This window comes from Micropterus dolomieu, linkage group LG01 (genome assembly GCF_021292245.1).
Source record: "Micropterus dolomieu isolate WLL.071019.BEF.003 ecotype Adirondacks linkage group LG01, ASM2129224v1, whole genome shotgun sequence".
In the NCBI taxonomy this organism is placed as follows: Eukaryota; Metazoa; Chordata; class Actinopteri; order Centrarchiformes; family Centrarchidae; genus Micropterus; species Micropterus dolomieu.
Genome location: NC_060150.1, coordinates 4,891,994 through 4,915,863, shown reverse-complemented (window position 1 = coordinate 4,915,863; position 23,870 = coordinate 4,891,994). Strand labels below are relative to the sequence as shown.

The window sequence follows — 23,870 nt, the reverse complement described above, 5'->3', positions numbered from 1 at the left end:
GCAACTGCTCAGAGCCAAAAAAAAGTCCAACACACAACCCTTTGTAAAAAAGTGAAATGTTGTTTTTACACTTTTTTTGTTCGGATCAAACAATCATGTGTTATGTATGTATTAGTGAGCTTTACCTGTTGCATTCGGATAAAGCCAGGCTAGCTGTTTCCCACCTTGTTTCCAGTCATCTTGCTAAGATATCTGGCTGCTGGCTGAAGCCATATATTTAATGGGCATCTATCTTTTCATCTAACTCTGCCAGAAAACAAGAAAAAAGAGTGATTTTCTGAACAAAAAAAAAAAAGTAAAACACTTGCCAATTTCACAATGTGACAGCCTCGAGCTTTCCTAGACTTAGCGGGAGCACTCATCAAAGTCTGTGAATGCATGAGGGGGGATGTTAGCATTGGGCCTTACATAAATTGAATCTGTTTGAATCAGTAGCCTGTAAATCCCTTGCCGTGTCTCTTCCTGGTGGATTGTGTAGCCTGGGGTCAGCATCCCAAGGCTTTTTTGAATTCTGCAGCGTGTCTCTGACATGTTACTGTGATGTCCAGAATGTTCCTGTGTCTACTGTCTCTGTGTATGTGTGTTTGTGGGCAGGACCTGCGTGTGCTGAGGAACAGGAAAGCGTTGGCCATCGCTCCCCAGTGGTACCAGTACAGGAGGAAGTCACATGACCTGCTGGCCTGGCTCGACGACATCCAACGCAGCGTGGACCAACTGCCTGACCCCCCTGAAGGAGAGAGGGTCAAGGTGAAAACACACGCACACACAAACATTCATAAATAAACACACACTGGCATATATACATATACCTTATGCCTTTTTTTCTCCCATGTGAAGAAGTAACCATGAAGATTGATACCAAACTCAGCCTACTTGTCTATGTCTTCATCATCATCCAGCTTTTCATCTCACTCTCCCTGTCTCACACTTTCTGTGTTTTCTCATTCCCTGATATGTGGAAAAACCTTTCCTTTGTTTCTCACCTCTCCTCTTCCTCTTCACCTGCTTTTGGACAAAGAGGTAGTGTCAAGGCTTTTACAATTGCATTCACTCGGAAAGAGGACTTTCTGAATAATTGTTCCAGGAAATTTTCCTCATAGCTATTTAAAGAAATAACTGCAAATCAATTCTTGTCCCCAGTAGAAAACTCCAGCTTTTATCTGGGATTTTATATTTATTTTATTGTGGTGGACCCAGAGTTGGAAAGATTCTAATCAAACTGTGTTGTGTGTAGCATTTTAAAATCAATACATCATTACCAAGTTATTTGTGAGAAATATATATATTATTCTCATCACTTAATACTGCAAAATATCAGCAAAACATCTGCTGAGTTCAAGTTAGCAATTTGTTTGTCAAACTTATGTTTAGTAAACGCACAGTAATGTAGGAATATCAGCATACTACTACTTTAAAGGTGCAATTAATTGTGTTACATTACACTTTACCCTTGGTAGTAATGACCCCGGTGGCCGTTTACTGAACTGCAGTTAGCACTCGCACTCTAGAATAACATTACTGTCTGTAATTTTCCTATAGTTTATTTTGACAATTGACTCCATGTTACTGACTAGCTTGCAATTTGCAAATCACCCCATCAGCCAAAGCAACAAATCAACACCAGACCCACACCTCAAAGCCGCAGCCATTATCCAACCAAGACAGTATTATGTCGCTAGCTGGCAGTTCATCCGCGTTAGCAAATAAGCTAATAAGCTAACATTAGCTAACCATAGCCAGCTAAAACCACAATATATTTGTCATGCTTTGCAGTAATGTTATCTTTGACTTTGAACTTTGTGTTTGACTTGTGTTGTGGTTGGTGAAAGTCATTTGTTGATTTTAGCAGACTCCAATTCTGAGCTAACGTTAGCTAGTGTTGGTGCTGTGGGGGAGCGGAAAATAAGCACTTTGCGCGTTCATGAACATCACATCCTTTGGATTTTCCAGAAAAAAGAAAACACAAATTAGTCCACAGGCAACCAAGAAAGTCGGGGGAAGGTCTCATTGTTTAAGTTATGTTACAACCCATTCACACATTGACAATAAAAAGCATTTAATACATTTAAATTGCTTCACATTCTCACATATGGTACCTTAATGCTACCAGGCTTTAGTATGCAGGTATTTTACCAAGATATCCACATTAATATGATAATAATATATTGATGTTAATGCTACATACAGACGCAGCAACTTGTCCGTTTTGAATTTGCAGATATGGAAACCCTGGACTCCACCTGTTTTTTCTGCACCCACCCTGACTCTGTATGTGTGTCTTTCATTTTCAGATGATCACTATGACATTTCGCTAAGCAGACGTCTGACTCGCTCACCTCAGACTCACCTGTCATTGCCACAACCGAGATTCCTCACTGCCTGTCTTTCTTGTCTGTCTGCTCATCTATCTGTCTTTATGTCCTTCCATGCAGTTCTCTGCTTCTTTTCACCCCCAGTTCACACACTGCACTTACACCTCTGTATTATGTATTACTTATATTTATTGTACTACTTCTCAATGTATTATATTATTTTATATGGATTGTTTAATATAATATCAATATGCAATATAAATTCCTTGTGTATGTTTGACACTGACAAACATGATATCTTGTCCCTTTTACTGTTGTATTGCGTCTTTGTTGGAGTGTGTGCTAGTGAGTAAATGAATGTGTTATATTATTTTTAATATATATTAATTGTCACAGTGTGTGTGTGTGTGTGTGTGTGTGTGTGTGTGTGAATGTGTTTTATTCAAGCACATCCACATGCCTCTCTGTGCTTACCCCACCCGGGCCCAGCCTATAGCAAATGACGTCCTGGTTGATTTCGTCCAATAGGAAATTGGCTCAGAGTTCGACAAGAAGAAGGAGGAGCTTAAGGAGGTGCAGGGCTTAGCCAATCAGCTCTCAGAAGCTGGAGCGGCCAATCTAGTGGAGCCCCGCCAACTCCAGCTCAACAAGCGCTGGGTTGAGGTGGAGGGCAAGTTCATACCCTTCAAAAGACAATGTGTGAGTTTCAGTAGGCACAACTTCTATATCTACGATACTAACAGAGAATTCTATACTAATACTTCAACATAATACTACTACTCTCAACCTCTAAGAGCTTAGAGGAGCTTATTTGTGTGAATCTCTCTAAGTAGGTTTAGACTTTTTTCACTAACTATTAGCATGAAATGTTCTTTAAAAGCTTCTAATAACAACTATTTGAAATGAATCACCTTCAACATGTGTATGCAAACAGCGGTAGGCTTGACATTCCCGTTAACAATTAATTATACAATCCTAAATGTGAAAGTTTGGGTTTTAATTAAATTAATGAAAAAAAATGTTTCAACAAACAAGGTGTATTCTAATTCACTGGAGAATTTCACTTCTGAGATGATTAGCTAACGGCAGAGCTAACTTTGATGCAAGTTAGCAACATAGGTATCTAACTGTGGTGCTAACTTTTTTTGCTGTTTAGTTACAGTTTGGATGATGCTAGTTAGCACCACAGTTAGCTTACAGTTTTAAGAGAGCTGTCTTTTTATCGATTGGCAAGAAAACAAATAAGCATATTTCTCAAAATGTAGAAAAATACACTGGAATTAAATGAGTTACAGTTGACTTTTCTCTGAATGTAACAACAAATGTCTCAGTCAACAAATCCCATGAAAAGACTAAAATCAATAGTATGTTGGTACGTCCCGTAATACCATCTGACTCCTCAACTCTGTACCTCTTATTGGTTCCAACTGAAGATGTATACATACATATATCATAGTCATTGCCTCAAACAGCTAGTCGCTGTAGATTGTCAAATATTACTCAAATAAGAGGAAATAGTGCATCTCTTGAGGACTATTTTCAGTGGTGGATGAATCCACATTTGTTGCTGTAGTGAGTATTTCTGGCAGCAGGACGGTGTATGTGGGACTGAGTCAAAATAAACTACAGTGTGTGTTCACGGTAATCAAAGGAACATGTCACCCAGTGCAACAGTAAGGCTCACTGATGTGTTTTAAATAGTTTAGAATAAGAAATATAAGGCTTTGCATACACACAAAATACTTGTTAATAGGGTACATTGTTGGTTTGGCTCTGCACATGGGATGTGTTAACAATGAGAAAAAAATCATTATCATTATTATTCTTTAAGATAATATGAAGCTCTATCCATAACCCCAAAAGAATTAAACTTGAAATCAAAAGACCTGATTTCATTCTAGTAAAAATAAATATTAAGGAATTTAAATTATGTACATTTCATTCTCCCTATCTCGGAAAGTCTAATGTTTTGAAATATATTCAGAAATTTTACCCAGGTAGTTGCATTTAATCTACTGTAAATCAGAATTAGTTCCCTCGAAAATAAAATCTGAGTTGCTTTTTTTGTTTTTCTTTGCTGCATTCTCATTTACATGTCTTATGTGTACATGTGAAGCACGCTCACATGTCTAAATTCATTGGTTGTTCTGTCTTGCTCTTTGTAACTGCTTGCCTCCACCCACCCCGCCGACCAATCACATTACACCCTTGCAGTTCCCTGATCTGCCAATCACTGAAGATGTATGTATCCTGTCAACCAAATCACGTGAATCAACCACATGCACATACACCACATGTGTCAGCTGTCGAACTTGGACAAATACACATCTGAACTATCAGATTTCAGACTTCCAGTAATGCATTTCTTCAGGCGCACTGAGAGGAATCCTAAGCACATATTTAGAGTCGTTTTCATCTTTATTTTCCAGATGACCGCAGACTGAACACAATGTCTCAACGATGCCCTGCTGTTTAGGCACTTCAGTCGATTGCTCAAGGACTGATTTGCAGTAATTAGGGCCCTTCATTCCCCATACTCTCCAAGCTGGTGCAACTTTACAGCACCAACACTTATGTAACATACATGCACTTCACTTGTTGTCCTGTGTATCATGAAAACGTTAAATTGTGAGGTTTTAGAGTTTGTGTTATAAGCACGTGTGTCCACACAGTGCCCAGGAGTAGATCACTCAATACCTCCTAGCTCCAGGGGTGTTGTTGAACTTGACCTCTGATATCTTTGCAGAGGGATTTTATTTTCATTAAGTGACATTTTGAAAGGAATCTATTTAATCTTTTTATAGATTTGACATTGAAGAGATGAGAAGGAGAAAATGAGATCTCAAAGGAGGAAAGAGAAGTTGAGTCACCACCTACATGTGGATTTTGCAAACATGGCGGAAAAACTTGAATATTAGAAATATGTTGAACATTTAGGGTTCTTTTTTCATGAACCTGGCGCCACAGCACAGTTAGAAAGTGTGACAATAATGGCCAATCACATTTGCTACTTTCATCCCCTTTGTATGTGCACTGGAGGTTTAATAAACTGCACATACGTATTCTGCAGTGAAGCTCAAACAGTCAAGTAACAATAAGCAAAACACATTTTCTAGTGGAGGAGGACTTTAAAAATGAGGTCTAGAGGTGTGTATTTTGTAATTCTCTTTTGATTACTTTAAGTTTAATTAAGTGAGATTTGACATTTTTACATGACAAAAAAATCATGATTTTATTCCTAATAAGCTATTTCAAGAAACTGTTACAGGACACAGGTGCATTGTTTATGCTGAGCTGTTGACTTTTGCGGCAGCAAAGAGCGCTCATTCTTGGTCGAACTAGCAGAATGCCTCTGGATTTACAGTAGCCTTCAAAATACCAAACAGATTCAGATGAAGAAATAGCCTCAGTGCAGCCCAGGAAAATGCCACCTCGCTGCGTTCCTCGCCACACCTAGTTGCACGCCATCACCAAAATAGAACCCTTACTCATTTTCATCTCAGTGCCTGAGCAGAGGTGAATCATTGCGGCATGCTAGACATGCAGCATATAAAGTTAGAGACTGTAGTGGCTCTGACTGTATATTAGGATAAATTACCCGAATGCAGATACAGTAGATGTGTATTCAGTCCAAGTTGAGAGGAGCAGCCCAGATCATGAGAGCGGTAGACACAAGCTACTAAGAACATTTCTGTTCTTTCCTGGTTGAAGCCTTTTATGGTCTAAAGTCAAATTCAAGCTTCAAATAAATTAAATATAAATCTGTTTATCTGGAAGATTGGCAAAACACCGCACGCCTGCACTGATTCAGTTTTAAGATGCTGGAAAGGAATCTGTGTTTACTGGCAGGAGGTAAAGATTTGTCCGTCTAGACAAACACATCCAAAAAAGACTAGAATAACAGCTTGGGCCAGACTTCCTGTGGAAAGTGAGTCAGTCATTACTGACCCATTAACCTAGGAACTAAATCAAAAGGCTGTGTTATTGTTTCATTGCCGAGAATGTATGAGACAAAACTTGTTACTTTAAGCTTCTCTCTCTCTAGATCTGCTCTGCTCCCGTGTCAGTGCTCACATTGAAATCACAAACACATGCACACAATGTCAAAAAGGCTGCAAATGAAAAATTAATCGTGTGAGCAGGTGGGTCAGTGTGTATGTATGTATTTATGTATGTGTGTATATATATACTAAAAGCAGGTAATTGGTATTTGGGCCTTTACTTTAAATGTGATTTAAATGAGAGATGAACATGTGTGAGTCTGTCACACTGGGTTATATGACTGAATTAAGTCGCAACCCTTACTCTTAAAAATGATCTTTGGTATTGCTTAACCATGACCACAAACTTTTCTCTAACTTTAACCAGACCTAAAATGATAATTTCACATATTTATAAAACAAAACTCACACGCCCATGTGTACATTTGTCACCGCAATCACACTAGCTGTGAAGAGATTCCTTCTTCAACTTCAATGTAAGAGATAAGGGACAAAATTCACAATCCTAGTTCTGTGTAAAAGTTAGTCAGTAGTCTGAGTTAAACAAATCAATTGAGTATTTTCCAAAGCTAGTCTTTTTAGTACCATATTCTGTCTTTGTGTAACTCTCGACACTGTGACTTTGTTTAGCTGCAGTGGAAGGACAGTAACAAAAAGATGGTGCTAAAAGTGTTTAGACCCTTAACTTAAAATGAGACTGTGGAACCTTTGAAAAAAGAAATGTGGCGTTTTTCCTCTCACAAATGAAAAGTGTAACTCATAAACATTAAAACACACCCTTTCTGTTATTAGTGCACTCACTAGTTTTATTGGTAGAAATCTTACTTGGTCTGGTGTGACCAGTAGTAGAACGATACCGCTAAATATGAAGCTGCAGCCACTTCACTTAGCATAAAGCAAAAAATAAAAAAGTTGTTGCATTTGGCTGCATGCTCTGGATTTAAATGTAAAACATGATAGTGATCCTCTCATCTAGGTCAATGTTGATGTTTCCTTTAATCTCAATTCCCAAAACTTATTTTACATATCTAGATTTACTAAAAGTGAATATATTTTGTTAGAGAAATGGTTGCTTTTACCAAAAAGGTGTTTACCCAGATTGAAACCCAGTATGACATAACTCCACTGCAGATATAGAGAAGCAGAGAAACTGGGACATTAAAATCTCTGGCCCTCTGTTTCACTTCATAACGCCTACATGTGTCAGATGTTGGGGGAAACTTTCTTTAAGAGTATCCTGCTGGGCAAATTGCAGTTATAGGGGCACTACACCAATTTTACACATCGGTTTACTCTCCATGATGAGTACAAATGAGAGACTATTTTAACAAAAAGGCATATGTTACAAAGTGAGGTATGGAGTTTGAAAGTCGTGTGCATTCTCCATGCAGGGAGGGTTTAAAGGAAGATGCTGTAAAGTTGCATTATGGGAAATGTAGGTTTTTCTGTCTGAGCCATACTAGGGAACAAAAGTCAGCATAAGTGCAATACTAAATCACAGAAGTAGCCTTTTAATGATTCAGAAGTAGCAAATGTATGTGTCTTTACTGATAATAAAGGAGGGAGCCACTAGATTGAACACTAATATCAGCCAGCGAGTGAATCAGCTTGTGCACTCCAACCGACCCCTGATACAGAAATTATTACTGTCACAACAGAAAAACCCAGAGCTTGCTTGTTAACTTAAGGCCAGCGGCAATCATTTACTTTCTGTATGGCTACTAATAACGCAAATGTGTGGGTTTTGTTTAGGGTTAATTAAAAAGTGTCGTTTAACGGGAGGAGCAATTGCCCAGGTGACAGGAGCATAACGATGAGGTGAAATGAACAGAGCAGAGTGTTAATACCCCAGCATCTCTGCACTGTGGAGGGCAGCTTCAGTGGCAGAAGCAGCTCCATTTGCCATGCTCAGTTATAGTATTGTGTATCATGGTCAGGGGAAATGTAAAATGAATTTCAGTTGCAGTTTCAAGAGTTGACTCATAGCCAGAGGCTCAAATCCATTAAAAGTGAGTTGACACAAGCTTGAATATGATCATGATATACAATAGGGATTAGTAATGTGTTTGAAGAGGAATTTTCTAGACACAGTGAGTGATCACATGGTGTCTGGCAGCCTTGAAACGATCTGGGGCCTTATTTATCAAAGTTTAGAATTCATCATCTAAAACAAATCTACAGTAAGGCATTTATTTATTGTTATATTGTTATTTTTAAAATGACTTGTAATGTGGACTCTGATTAACTTCTTTAATAAATGAAGTCCCGGATTGGTCTCTTAATCAGTTGAAAATCACATTTTCCCCCTTAAAGCAATCTTTAATATGTTGCTTGATTAGAGGAATTAACAAGCATGACGTAATACAAAAAAGAAATCTGTATGAAGTCACAATATTTGTCTCTTTTTTTGATCTGCCTCTCTACTTTGTGTGTTTGTGAACATGTATGTGTTGGCGCATACGTCTTCCTGTGTATGTATGTGTGTGTGTGTGGGTATCCAGGAATACCTAACAGACTTGCAGGCGTTGCTGCGTTCAGTGTCAGAGACGGACTTCAAGCTGAACTCTCCTGAATACTGGCCTGCGGCGTATTATAACCTGCCTCAGCAAGAGCACTGCCTGAAGGTCAGCACTGCTTCAGTGTTTCTGTCTGAAGACCAAAGAAAACATTTCTCAGGAAATAATATCAGGAACAGTGTCATTTACAGAGGGGTTTTTTTGGAGAAAAATGTTGGGCTTTTATGATATATTGTTTATAAGATATTCCTACTAAGGTATAACAAAAGTACAGCAGCCATGACCTTCAAGACTTCCATATGTTGTTAAAATGAGAAAAATGTGCAGTCAGTACCTACATTACAGAGACACTGTAGCTTACACTGGCTAGAAAAATTGACATTGTCTGGTTTATATGGTTTAAGTTTTATTACATGCTCAGAATGAGACATGACAAACACAATTATTAGCATTAAATTGTCACCATCCAGTACTGAATCTATAATGGTTTATCCGTTGTATGGTTGGGGGGAATGTGGAACCTTAAAAAGTTTACCACACATTGAAAAATAAGGAGCATCTATAAAGAGAATAAAGAGAATAAATAAAGAGAATCTATGTACATAGATTCAGAGATGTGGTGTAGAAGGTATCAGGTCGTATGAGGTCTTCACTGCTTATCGACGGGGGGGTTGGATACTGGGCCTTGATGCTGATGAGAGAGAGGCTAAACTTTATGCACATTTAAAAGAATAGTTCAACATTTTGAATACTACACTTTAGTGCTTTCTAGCAGAGTTAGAATTGATACCAATCGAATGCATGTCTGTTAAGTACGAAGCCACAGCTTGGAGATGGTTACATTAGCTTAGCATAAAAACTAGAAGTAGGTGGAAACCGCTAGACTGGCTACGACTAAAAGTCTCAACATCCGTGATTTCCTTCCCTGATTTAATGAGATTTCAATATAAACTGATTTGTCAATTTAACAAGAAAATGTTCTTGTAAAAGCAGAATAATTTAAGAAAGAACAAGAACATGTTTTTATAACGTGAAAAAAATCATTATAACAAGAAATTGTACTTTTTACAATGAGAAACTGACAAAATAAACTGTGAATAAAATTAGAAAAATAGCCTTTATAAATTTGCAGCTTTTCATGCCTTATAATTGGTGACCATGTCAATGAGCTAGGATGAAAATCTGAAGTTGCATTATAATTAGTTATATTTGCACACTGAGCAGTCCAGTGACAGCTACTTTAAGAGAATGTCCTTCTGAATCACATCCTTCTGTGTCCTCCACCCCAACCATAACCTCTGCACACACACAGGAAGTGAAAGGAAGCACAGAGAAGCTACGAGGCCCAGTGGAGGGAGCGTTGGCCCGCAGAGAGGAGATGGTGTCTGGGGCTCGGCATCTGGAAGGCAGGAGGATCCAGGAGACCGCCACCCTTCTGAATACCAACTGGGACAAATTGAACAAGCTCTACCAGGACAGAGCGAAGTAAGGAAGGGGTGGCGGGAAAAAAAGGAGATATAGGTGGAAGGATGGATGTAGCTTCCAGATTTATATGTGTATATTAAATGCTGATGACGTGAATTTTTAATCATTTTGTGCACACATTTGAATGGAAATCTCCATGTGTGCACTTCAAGGCGTTGGCAGGATTGCAACTCCAAGTGGCAGAAGTTTGTTTCAGATCAGAAGGCATCGGAGGAGTGGCTGAGTGACGCTGAGAGCACTTTGAAACTGGCTGAGAGTGAGCCAGCAGCACACAGACAGCACCTCAGGGTAACAAACACACACACACACACACACGCACATATGCATAACCAAAGACACAAACATTTCTGTGCAAATATAAAGACAGGTTTGCACACACATGGCTGATTGTACCCAGAAAGCTGCTGAGTGTGTTCCAGCTGTGGATGAGTCATATTTCATCTCCTTTGTCCACTAACTCTGCTGAAGTGCCCTTGAGCAAAGCACACAAGTCCTAAATGCTTCTCTCTGCACTTTCATCTTTCTTTTTCTTAGTTTTCTGCCCAAAATGATAGTATTTCATAAAAAGACAAATGTCCTGCCACAGTATGATGATGAAGTAGCACAGTACATGACCTAACAAGACATGACATTTCATGGCCTAACATGTCATCAAGACATGGTCTGGCATACATGGCATCAAAATGTGTCATCACAATTAATTTATGGTCTATTTGTTGTGAATCACATTATCATCTCATATCTTAAGTCTAATCACCACATTTGAAGAATAACAATAAGTGAATTTGTCTCCTATAGCGCTAAACACAGTACAGCTGAGGTCAACGGGAGTGCCATTAGTTTTGCAGGTATTTGGACAAAACCAAAGTATTGGTCACATTAGGCAGTAGAGGAGATATAATTCAAGAAACCAATAAAATGCACCTAAATAATCAAGTTTTATCTATATCTATAAGGGTTTAAGTGAACAGGGCACTGAATACTGCTTGGAGCAACAGAGATGCTCCGAAGTCCCAGTCCCCATCAGAGACCCACGGATCAGGTGTGAGGTCTGTAGTCTCAGGTCATGTTGTTGATGTGGAAGACAAGCAAAGAACATCTCCCTACTGGTGCTCAGAAACTAGAGTCTGTTATCTTACTTAAAACAGGCGTTTAAGAACACGCAAAACAAGCTAGTAAGATACACTTACATTCACCGGAATCACAAAACAGTCACATAGCATCTAAAAAGATGTATGAGTATTTATATATGTATATATATAGTAGGCTAAGTAGGAACTTGATGTTTTATCTGTGTTTGAAATGTGAGTCATGTCCACATAAAATAAAGGTAGTCTGCCTTAGCCAAGAGTGAACCGAGGCAGAACTACAGAGCAAGGTCACGGCGTGCTTTACAAAAGTAAAACAGTGAAAAGAAATAAAAACAAAGACCTTAAAAACACACTGGTCAGCATGAGGCATACATCAAGTAGCGCGATGAGAAGGTCCAAATGTAATGGAGTAAAAGAGACTTTTCAAATTGAAATGACTCCCAAGTTGTAGAACTTCCTCATTGCTACCCACCTCTGACATGACACAATGAAAAGATATTGATGACCATGTTTTGATATGACATGATAAAATAATACATAAGATAACGTGCGAAAAAAAGAAATGACCTGACATCAAATAACACTCCAAACGTAACAACATGACACACGCGCGCACGCTGGCACACAGATGGCAGTTGTCAAGAGGAAAAGGCAGCGAGTGTCTGACAGTGCAGTCAGCCTCGATACAAACAGAACACTTTCCTTTTTTAGGCCTTATGTAACTATATTATGTCATCAATTTTGACATTTCAGTGTTACATCAGGCACCGAAAACTGAAATTGAAGGATTATGAAAATCTATTTACTGTAAGCGAAGAACAATGGGCTTTTACATCACCAAGATTTAGATTAATAATGTATGAGGAGTCATTTTCACAGAGGAGAAATACATCCAGGCTTGTTTTCACTGACGTCTCACAGAGTTGACTTTTAGTTTCAGTTTGCTGTGGTTAAACCGATGCACTCAACGTTGCATATGAAGTGTTGTTATGTGTGTGTGTGTGTGTGTGGATGTGTGTGTTTGCATCATCAGACATGCCCAGTCCACTTTGGGCTGCTGTGATCAGCTCTCACTGTCCACCTGCACAGACAGGGATGCAGTGTCCAAGTGCCACTCAAGTGCCAACCTGTGTGTGTGTGTGTGTGTGCGTGAGAGAGGGAGCGAGAGAGGGCTTGTATAAAGGCGGAGGACCATCTGGTACCTCAAATTACAAGCTGCCACCTGAACCTTACCCAATCCTTATCCCCCAGTGTACCAAAACACACACACACATAGACACTCAGACATATTGAATAAATTGGTATTGATACTCTTGTGTATTGGCTTACATTCACTTTCTTGAGACTTACCCCGGCCTTGAATGGTCAGTTCACAACTATTTTCCTACTTACTCCCAGTCCTCAAAGCATTTAAAGGCATAGTTTGAGATTTTGGAAAATATGCTTATTCGCTTTCTTGCCTGGAGTTAGATTAGAAAATTGATACCAGTCTTACGTCTGAGCTAGCAGGCAAGTAGCTTGGTTTATCCACTGGCCAAGTTAAAAACAGCTTGCGTTGGTGTTTTACAAACAAGATGCAAGAGGTTAATTCATTTTTACTTTTGGACAGAGCCATGCTAGCTGTGTCCCCGTTTCCAGTCTTTATGCTAAACTAAATGTGTTAAACTTGTTTGCGTTTGTCTAATATTATAATTTGCTCTTTTTTTGTAAAATACTGTTGACTTAATGAGTTGATAGCCAGTGGCGTGGGTGTGTGACCACTTCCCCGCTTGATCCCCCATGCATGACAACCTCCTCCTTCCAGCAGTCCAAAACTCCTGTATTAATGGTGTAAACACCAACACAGTCTGGGCAGAGTCAGATACTGATCTAGGACTGAAAGATTCATTTAGGGTAATTTAAAGAATTATTGTTTCATACTGTAGGCCTAACAAAGGCAATAAAATACAGTTCCCTGCGAGACATGTTTCTGAAATGAAATGTCTAGTCCCAAGTATTATCTTAGTCTTAAATCTTAAAACAAGTTTTAACCTTAAAATAAATATTTCAACTTGTGAGGATCAAAAATGTCTGTCTCCTGAATGCAGGTGAGTACCACCATGTAAATGCACAAACCAAACAATGAAAACACTTATCACCGACTTCGTGTGTGTGTGTGCGCAGGACCTGACGGAGGCCATACCTCTGCAGGAAGTGGTGTTGGGCAGAGTGAATTCTGCAGGAGAGGACATCAGCCAGTTGAGCACACCAGACGATGCCTCGCGGCTCCGAACGCAGCTCAAATTACTCAACACCCGCTGGGCTAATGTCTGCCAGCAGCTCAACGAGCGCAAGAGGAGGTGTGTGTGTGTGTGTGTCACTTTCAAATGCCCTCAAAAGTACATTTTTATGAATATTTGTCTTTCAATTTGTCTATGCAGACCATGGATAAAAATATATCTCCTGGTTTCAGCATTAACATTTATTTTCTTTTATTGAATCACACCTTGCCTACATGTAGTATTTATATGTTTGAACTAGAATCAACTGAAGGGTTTGATATTTCAAAACACGGCAATGTTGTTACACTGCCAGACCATAACACATGTCACTTCTGTGGTTGCTTGTGTAGGTCATGTAATCAGCACATTTTGGTATTTTAGCTTTTATCTGAGTGTTCACAATGAAGAAAAACAGGATATATGAGAGACAGAGGGAGAGATGAGTGTCCTCTCTCCAAAGTAGCGCAGTCCTACATTGAGGGATTCGGCTGAGCTATGCTTGTAGCAGTTACTGGAGCCTGGAGCCGTTAGCCTCAAGGAGAGATGATGAGCCGGCTACAGAGGTCTTACGAACTCCACGCCCCCAGATTTTATCCATTTTCAAACTTGTAGTCTTCAGACCCGACCCACGCTGACTCAAACTGCATCTCTTGAGGCAATCAGACTTCACACTGCTCCCTCTGCCTGTGTTTCTTGGTGCAGTACAGCCAGCTGTAGTTCACTGGTATAGTGTGAGACCATTGGCAGAAATATGAAGTTGCACACTGGTTTGCGCATCTGCATGTGCACCCACATCCAGGTGGACGATACAAACAAAACGGTGATCCACTCATTTATAGTTTAATGCTATTGCAGAGCTTTCAGCCCAGTGACAATGAAATGAGGGCAGGATGAAGCAGTTAGACAGATTAAAGTATATTTTTTAGCTTACAGAAGGGTTGACTTGTAGCTTGCATGTAGAATTTAAATAATTGTACTTGTTTTTTGGCATGGTGTAACTCCCAGGCTGAATGTGAGACGCACTCCGCCTCTGTTTTGTACCTTATCCAACTGAGCCATCAGGACTTTGTTCGATGAGGGCATTCCTGTCTCCACAACATGTCTCACTCTCTTTTTCTCTTGCTGCCACCCTCCACTCCTGCAGGTCTGCAGAGACGCGTACGGCGTCTGCACATCTACAGGAGGACATGGGCTCGATGCTGGGCTGGTTGGACAAAGCGGAGGGCGTCCTGGCCATCCCTCTGCAGCCTGCAGAGCCACAGCACATTAGAGACACTCTTGGCAAAGTCCAGGTACCATCAAGACACAATACAGCAGTTACAAGGAGCCACTGAGCTCTGTGTGTGTTTGTGTACTTGATTTGATTTAGTGTAAATGAGACACGCTTCTTTATTATTAGACTTGGCTTAGCTTTGAATAAAACATGTACATGTGGCGTGTTTGTGTTGGTTTATTTAATTTGATTGAGTGTGTTGTTGGGTGTTATGGTTTCCAATGAGATGGCATTATGTTTCATTCTGAAATTCAACCTTGAAAATACTTTGTTAGTGCGTGTGTGTTTGGGTGAACGTAATTTGATTGAAAGAGCTTGTGTCCTACATTGAGCTGCTGCTATGATTTCTTATTAAATTCAGCCTGTGTGACTTGCGCGTGCGTGTGTGTGTGTGTGTGTGTGTGTGTGTGTGTCAGGCACATGTGGCGGAGCTTCCTGCCAAGAAGGCGGCGGTGGAGGATCTGAACTCGAGACACAAACAGATAACACTTCCTGCTGACAGACAGAAAGACATCAGGATCCTCAACACTCGCTGGGCTCAGGTCAGCAGCTACCACTGTGATTACTAAAGCTAACAGCACGCCGGCGTTTTGTAAACAGACATTCAAAGCTGCACCCACCTACGAAATGCTACCACATACATCGCTGTGTTTTGTACTGTTAAAGTTGGCTGGCAGGTACTGAGGACTTTGATGGTAATTCTTATTGAAGAAGGAGGTCTTTGCATGTCTTACACAATATTTATATCTTTGCTATGCCATAGAATCTATGATGTACCCCAAACAAGGTCATTCTTTTCTGACCTAAATACGTTCTGCCACCCGACTGGATGTTAAACTCAAATGCATTACCTCTACAAGTCACATTGGGAGCTGGAGGTTGTTGATGTTTTTATTCTAAGTGGAGACAGTCGGTCTGTAAAAATCTAAGATAGAAGATGTACAGCCTGCATAGCAGCACATAGCAGGTCATTCGACTTCTATGTCTGCAAGTGACCTGAACGTGCCATGTATAGCCCATTAAGGAAAATTTCCACTGTTTATACACACAGAGCTCTCCTCATTAGCTGTGTGTGCAGAAAGGAGCCAGAAGTCATCAGTGGTGTTTCATCGAGAAAGCTAAACCAGCAACTCCACAGCTGTCGTCACATTTTCATTCACATGTTGTTTAAATCTGATTGCCGCAGAAAGACAAACAGCGGACAGACATTAGAAAACGCCTGGCTGGTGAACATAGTGGAGCATTTAGCAGCAAAAGAGCCGGATATTTTTGTGAGGGGTTAGTGAAAACAGAGCTAAAAGGAGAGTAAATATTGAAATAACATTCATCAGGTGAACACAAACAACCAAATGAATGCAAAATTGAGTCCTACATCCAAGTATCTGTCAAAGTGTGGTTATTTTACAACAGAGAGACTTCTGTATTTGTGTTTTTCTCTGTGCTCTTCTCACTTGTTTGAAGCTGGATGGGTTCAGTCTGATAAAAGGAGATGTCATGTGTTTTCATGCGTTTAGCAACATTTCAGTTTTTAGAAATCTGATGGCAGTTTCAGGGTTGTTTGCTCATGTTATCAGACCACTGTAAATCAAATCTGATCGAATCACGCCCACACAGCCCCGATGAATAATATCAGCTTTTCAGATGAGAGTTTTTGCCTCTTACTGAACAACTTGTTGCTTATTTAATCATATGTATTTCGAATTGCAGAGAATTAACTTAAAAGGTTAGGATACGTCAGAGTTGTATTTACAGCTTGTTTTAATGCGGGTTTAAGTAAAAGTGGAAATATTTGTGTAAAAATACACTGTTCCAAGTAAAAGTCCTGCATCCCTCTCTCCAGAGCCCCTCCCCCCAAAACACATGTTCATACACAGTGAGTGCACAGGTAGGTAGGCAGGGAGGCAGTTAGGTCAGCCAATCATTTTATTTAGACTGAATCATGTTGTGACAGCACCAGAAACCTATTTTTTTCCCTCCCCCAAATCTCTACTTAGTCACTGTAAATTGTTAAGCGTGTTACGTACCTTAAATCCCGGTCTGTCTTTGTCTAGGTGTCCAGAGCTCTGCCTGAACGTCAGCTGGAGATCGAGGGTCTTCTAAAGGAGCTGGAGAGGCTACGGGGTCAGCTGGACGACCTGTCCGCCTGGACGTCTAGCACCAGAGCCAAGCTAGAGCACAGCCCTGAGGAGCCACCACCCAAGGTAGTACACACACATACACACACACGCCATTACCACAACATTCAAGTCCAAAATGGCTGAAATTAATACTAATAATATCACATATGCTGCAAAATTTTGAAATACAGAATTTCAATAATAAGAAAATGACGTACCTTTTGAATAAAACCCATTTTACTGTAAATTTTACTTCTCCTGTTTGTTTCTCCAGCTCACTGAGGAAGTGCAAGTCAAGCAGCCAGAAGTGGAGTTCGTTTTGGAACGAGCTGATCAATTATACAAGGACAATCCTCCCAGCCAACCAGACAAGGTGAGGAAATTAAAGTCAGTGATTTGTCTATTTAAAAGGAACCAACAGCATTCTTGTGGCGTATATGCTTTTACATATGCTGCCATCTGTGTCATGGTGGGTTACACAGGAAAACGGTAAATATAAGTTTAAGCTTAAATAATAAGTTTAAGGATTCATTATCCATATATGAGCTCGCATAGAGGTAAAAGCATACAAACAGCCAGGCAGGCAGGTTGGCAGGCAACAAACAGGTAATAGGCAGGTAGGCAGATAAAGCAAAAAGCAAATCCAAGAACTGGCTTGGAACATGGCAAACAGGAATGCAAACAAACAGATAGCACACAGGATGAACTGACAATGAGAAAGAGAAGTGAACGGGTTTATGTGCTGGTGAGGGAATTAGTTGCAGGTGGGCGGAGTAGGCCAGGCAACTGCAGGGCTGATGAGAGAAGTGAGAACAGGGGCAGGTTTAATGAAATAAAAAATGTTCTCATTTGCTGGAACATTGTCTTTTTGATGATGAAGAGTGATAAATAAGACATTTTCATTGGTAAATCTGCTCTCCTGCTGTATTCCTCTGGGGAATAAGATATAACACTTTTCTCTTTCATCTCATGACTATTTCTACTTCAAACATTTCATAAAATCCATATTTTGTACTTCATTAATGTATGTCAGAGAACATTACATTCTTTTGAAGATCAGACACAATGTACCATAATTGACTTTACCGGGCTTTCCCTAACTAAGCTTGCCGTATCAAAAGTCTTTGATTGCATTTGTACAACACAATTATCTGTGAACTCATCGCTGTAAACTTTGCATCTGACTTGTTGTGTTTGTGTGGTGACAGGTGAAGTACATCAAGCTGAGAGAAGACTGGACCGTGATCCTGGAGCTGGTGCGGCAGCATAGGGAGAGGATGGCTACTCTGCTAGAAGCCAAAAAAGCCAGTAAGACTCCCATTAAATCCATTAAAAGGCTGATTTACTCGTTCTATAACACCAATTGTATATCATTCTGTATTATTTTTGTTTATAATTATATTTTCATAGCCTCATTGCAATTCCTCCACAACAAACTAAAGGACTAAAGACTGATAATGCTAGCATTAAAATAGAAACATTAGCATAGTTAACATATATGAAATTTCTGTACTGTGCCTTCTGCACTACTTAAGAGTACAGAACACCCCATCTTTATGGATAGTGGTAACGTACGTACTTATTAGCATGTATGAAAATCTTTGCTCTCTGCCAGTTGTAAATGCCTGCAGTGTATACAGGCAAAACTTCTCTTCTCTCTTCACAACTTCATAACAAACTCCGTCAATATAGCATTTAAGTGTAACTGATCAGCTGCAGGGGTCATAAAAATCAATTTTCTCTGAAATATTATAAACATAACAATGTGATGCTTTTCTATTCAAAGCGTCAGGCTTTGTTAGCTAACATCTTCTCTCTTCTTCAACATTTTCTCCTAGTAATTATAGTTTGTTTCACCGAGCAAATTGTCATGAAAGATAAAGTTAGACAGGGGTCTCACATTAGTCCATTTGTTGGTTCACTTGCAGATATATGTACGATTTTTGTTCATGTGTGAACTCTATTTAGATTTATCCTCCCAACATACAAACAAGTCTTAAAGCCTTGATACAGAGTAAAAAAATGACCTTAAGAGAGGGAGCGTGCACAGGCACCAGTCCAAGTGTATAACTGGACGTTTATAAATGGTTTAAACATTGTGTGTGTGTCCCAGATGAAAGTCTGACAGAAAGTTCCCAGCCTGAATCTGCGGCGCTGGCTCAGTTCCACAAGTCCTGGGCTGAGCTCACAGATTGGCTGACCATGCTGGATAACATGGTGCAGAACAAGCGTGTGGTGGTCGCTGACCTGGAAGACATCAAAGATAACATCAGCAAGCTCAAGGTCAGGACGTCAGAGGTCACTGTTTATCATATGTGTGTATATTTTTAGGATAAGTCAGATAACTTTTTTAATATTCCAGTTGAAGTTTAAAAGCTGTGTATAAAAGTACGAGAGTAGGCTTTGCTATACTTTATGTATTTGTGATAGATTGTTACCGCTAAAGTGCACTAGGTAATGTGTAGATATGAATTTTCAGGAGTGTCTGCAGGAGCTAGACCAGCGGCGCCCCCTCCTGGAGAGACAGGTCACAGCAGCCCAGAACCTGAAGAACAAAACCAGCAACCAGGACACCCGCAACGCTATCACTGAGCGCAGTATGTCACACAATCACACGCAGATTCATATTTTGTATAGTTACTAGTAGTAAGTGAACATTTACAACGTTACATGTTAACATTACTCATCAAGCGTTATTGTCATATTTCAGTTACTGATGCAGTGACGCTGTATGTCCCAGCCAAACTGTATTTAATATAAAGCCTCGTTAGGAAATGAAGGGATTCTGTCCACTGAAACGCTAGAGGGTTTTTAAAGTGAAAATAGCAGAAATTTAAGAAAGAGGTTTTATTCTAAAATATGACCAAATATACTGTAATCGGGGGGAAGTAGAAATTAAGGCTTGTTTCTAATATAAGCCTGCTTCAAATAAAGGTGTGGTATCCTGTGCAGCTGAGGTAATTAAATGCCGCACCCAATATTTGTAGTATGCGTTTTATATATGTATGTGTATCCAAATTGTGATTGGAGTGATTATAAGTTTTTTGCATGTAACCTGTACGACTATTCCACAGAGACCAAAAACATTTTGTTTAGTCACTTCCCCTTTTTTCGTATTGCATACAATACAGTAGATTTTTCAGAAAATGGTGATGCAGAAACATGTTAACTATGTTGAATCATGATCATCATGATAGCTTCTGGGCTTCACTGTATTTTAAAACATGCTATACTCTAGCTGCCGACATAGAGTTCATCATTAGCCCATTAAGGCTGTAGAGATGGGGGTATCTGAACTGTGACTGATTTAAAATACTAATTACGAATTAAAAATAGTTTATTGCTGGAAGGAAAAACACAAATATTAGTGAAGGCGGTAACTATGGATGTTGTAAAGTAGCTTGTTGTGGAATTGCAGGGCTGTACTTTTCCCCATCATGTCACCTGCTTTGTTGGTTATTCACTGTCACTAAATCAGTCAAAAATCTGTAGTGTACTTTACCCTGTAGTGTTTCTGTCACTCATTTCTGAGAAGGCGATTGAGCTCCAGAAAAACCTGAACGCAACGTGACGTGACATCAAAACACAGGTCTTATAGGCCACAACAACAGTGCAGCGTTGGGTTTATCTATGCATTGTAAATTGAGCACTCCCTACAATAAATAAATCAAAACATCTACATTATCATTATAATCATCACAAAACTTTTTTTCTGTCACTTTAGTTGACAGGCTTCAGACTCACTGGGAAGACTCTCAGACCAAACTCTCTGATAGGAGTAAGCAGCTCCACAACATGCTGCAGGACTCCACCGACTGGCTGGATGCCAAGAAAGGAGCGGATCATCTCATCAAGCGGGCAAGTGAGAGGTTGGAGTCCTGGCAGCAGATCACGTACACGGTGGAAGCGCTGAAGAAGCAAAATGCTGAACTGAAGGTTTGGCTGGGCGTCCACTCACTGAATGCATGAATGAATGTCTCATTACTCTTAACTTAGATGCACACATCGTTTTTCTACCTTGCATGTGACGTTTATTAATAAATGGCTCAGAAATATATTGCTCGTGTTGGCGATGACACAGAAGATGGTGAATCGCCACATTTTACAATTGTCACTTTCTTTCTTCACTCTTCTTCCCTCCTCAGCTCTTCGTGAAGGAGCTGCAGCAGTGGCAAGGTCAGGTGGATGAAACCAATGCACTGGCCAACAAACTGTTGACACTGTACGCCAACGACGACACGCACAAAGTCACCCAGGTCAACGACAACATGGTGGCCACCTGGACACACATCAGCAAACGGTAACGACACACACACTTACTGTATATAAATACCGTTTTACAAATTGTTTAAGCACACGACTAAATTAAAAAGCAACTGATATGATTCCGGAAAAAAACACCTTTCGTACAGTTGATCACGGCCTGCTTAAGCAAGATTTTCAAGGGGTGTTAAGTTACTCTATAATGGAGTCCAACGAAGGTTAAAGTCAAGAGCAACTGGACTTGGTTGAAGATACTGGAAGACGTTTCGTCCCTTGCGGTAACAGCAACCAGGAGCACTAACGAACCAGCAGTATCGACGATCCTGGCAAACGACCCCACTGAGGTTAAATAGCTGAGTTTCCCTGCCAGTCAGTCAGAACTGAAGAAGTCCTTTGGATGAGAGACGAAACGTCTTCCAGTATCTTCAACCAAGTCCAGTTGCCCTTGACTTTAACCTTCGTTGGATAACTATGACCTGGATGACTGAGAATCTTCACAGACATCTATAATGGAGTGCTTCAAAGTTCTGTATTCAGCGTAGTTTTATTTTGTCTTTACATTAAGGCACACATGGAACTTTTGTTACGCAGACGATAACGTTTTGTGTAGCTGTGGATCTTCTCTCCCAGATGCACTTCATAATCTTCCTTTAATATTACTACACTTGTGTCTGCTCCCTCAACCCAAGTTGAGCTGAATGCAAACAAAACGATAGTCGATATATTTATTATTATTAATATTTATTTATTTTCCAATGCTAGGAGGAAGCATATAGATACTGGATATGGTTACAACTAAGGCATTCTGATTTTTCCCTTTGCCATGTTTTTTATTGTTTGTCTACCACCTTATAAGCTGCAGTCAAAAGTCTCCTTTGCAAAAGAAGTTTTCAACTTGTGTGGGAAGGTTGGTTAAATAAAGGTTTATCAAATAAAATATGAAATCTAATTAAAAATCTTTGAATCAAATTGAACCTAAACATAAAAAAAAGAAAAATACATATATTCTGTTACCTCAACACAGCACTCACAAGTTTGTGCACTCTCCATATATCAGCCACTTTTCTTTGGTGACATGTATCTTGCCATGTATCTGTGTCTCTGCAGTGTTTCAGACAGGGAGGCAGCTCTGGAAGCAGCTCTGAAGCTGCTGCAGCAGTTCTATCTCGACCTGGAGAGGTTCCTCAACTGGCTGACGGAGGCTGAGACGACCTGCAACGTTTTAATAGACGCCACCAACAAGGAGAGACTTCACGAACAGCCGGCAGCAAGGAACCTGCTGGCACAGTGGAAGGTAGGACACGCACACACCCACACACTCTTATATATTCCTGTTCCCCCAGACACAGCGCACAGCTCCACCGATGGATTTACAGCTCACACATAATAAGACGTACCTGAATGACATATTTATTGTGTCATAACAGCGTTGATTTTTATTGCAGATCTTAATCTCTGTCAAAATATTTTCTGAAAAAGGCCCAAAGTGCTTGTGTTCCTTTAGTTGAAGTCAACATATATAGACTGAATAGTGTGTGCATGAAACAGCTTCATTGTAACACAAATTATTGAACTGCTGGAGATTGATGAATTAAGTCGATTCATTGTGAGTCCAAACAGTCATTTGGACGTTTAGTGAACAACATTATACATTATACATTCATATTTCTTCTCACACTGATTGATTGCATCCAGGTTATTTATCATGTTATCCTTATTTGACCATAATTTTTTACATACAAAATAGTAGGGATTCACCGAATGTTCGGCCACTGAAATTAATCGGCCGAAAATAGAAAAAATAAAGCACTTTCTGTGTGTCTGACCCGTTTTGAGTGTTTCTGTAACTCGTTTATGAGAAAGCGATTAAGCTAGAAATTTGGAGTGCCCTCGTATTTAAGTCTTTATGGTAAATCTACTGAAACGGACCAGAACTTTATAAAGACAAGTGTTGCAGTATGAGAGTCCTACCTGAAGACAGGCTGTGAAGTCTTCATGTTATGCGATACGAGAACCACACACAACATTTATCAAATTGGGTCGGACTTGATGAATTTAGCACCTGGATACACATGCGACAATGTCCGGTTTTCAAAATAAGGTGTCTATACAGTATGGAAATAAGATTAATTGGATTATATTCACAGAAAGTATAAAACATGTTACATGTGTACATTAAAAGTAAATGGACACATGTCATTTACTCTACCGGACCCTCTTGGCGCTCGGACCCACGCCAAATCCTGTGGGAAACACTGAGTAAAAAGCACATTGTGACAATTTAATTTTTGCAACGGTGAAAAAAAAAAAGCAAAAATCTGAATGTACTTGTTCGGAATTCGGCAAAATTTTTCCATTATATTCGGTTTCGCCTTTGGCCAAGAATTTTCATTTCGGTGCATCCCTACAAAATAGGAGGGGAGTTGTTAAGGGCAAATGAAGACACAGAAAGGGCTTGAACTGACTAGTCTAAGACATTTCACCAATCCAAGCCTTCTCTGTGTTCTGTATATCTTGCACTGCGTTTTTTGATAGCAGTGGGGAACGCCAC

The 23,870-nt window shown here is 39.8% G+C and overlaps 1 protein-coding gene across 5 annotated transcripts in view; it reads left to right on the top strand.

The window, feature by feature from the left end:
* LOC123973318 (dystrophin-like) overlaps window positions 1-23,870 on the top strand; it is a 123,998-nt gene that overhangs the window by 22,603 nt on the left and 77,525 nt on the right. For 3 of the 5 annotated variants that reach the window (XM_046053251.1, XM_046053310.1, XM_046053243.1), the window contains 17 exons: window positions 595-747; window positions 2,841-3,011; window positions 4,527-4,553; window positions 8,815-8,937; window positions 10,142-10,314; window positions 10,467-10,602; window positions 13,569-13,744; window positions 14,811-14,958; window positions 15,356-15,481; window positions 16,991-17,140; window positions 17,331-17,429; window positions 18,265-18,364; window positions 19,170-19,339; window positions 19,536-19,653; window positions 20,781-20,992; window positions 21,202-21,356; window positions 22,427-22,613. In XM_046053251.1, coding sequence (XP_045909207.1) covers window positions 595-747; window positions 2,841-3,011; window positions 4,527-4,553; window positions 8,815-8,937; window positions 10,142-10,314; window positions 10,467-10,602; window positions 13,569-13,744; window positions 14,811-14,958; window positions 15,356-15,481; window positions 16,991-17,140; window positions 17,331-17,429; window positions 18,265-18,364; window positions 19,170-19,339; window positions 19,536-19,653; window positions 20,781-20,992; window positions 21,202-21,356; window positions 22,427-22,613 — 2,424 coding nt within the window. Of the gene's footprint in view, window positions 1-67; window positions 105-594; window positions 748-2,840; window positions 3,012-4,526; window positions 4,554-8,814; window positions 8,938-10,141; window positions 10,315-10,466; window positions 10,603-11,317; window positions 11,357-13,568; window positions 13,745-14,810; window positions 14,959-15,355; window positions 15,482-16,990; window positions 17,141-17,330; window positions 17,430-18,264; window positions 18,365-19,169; window positions 19,340-19,535; window positions 19,654-20,780; window positions 20,993-21,201; window positions 21,357-22,426; window positions 22,614-23,870 lie in introns of those variants that run through there. The other 2 variants (XM_046053261.1, XM_046053271.1) reach the window with 2 other exon arrangements.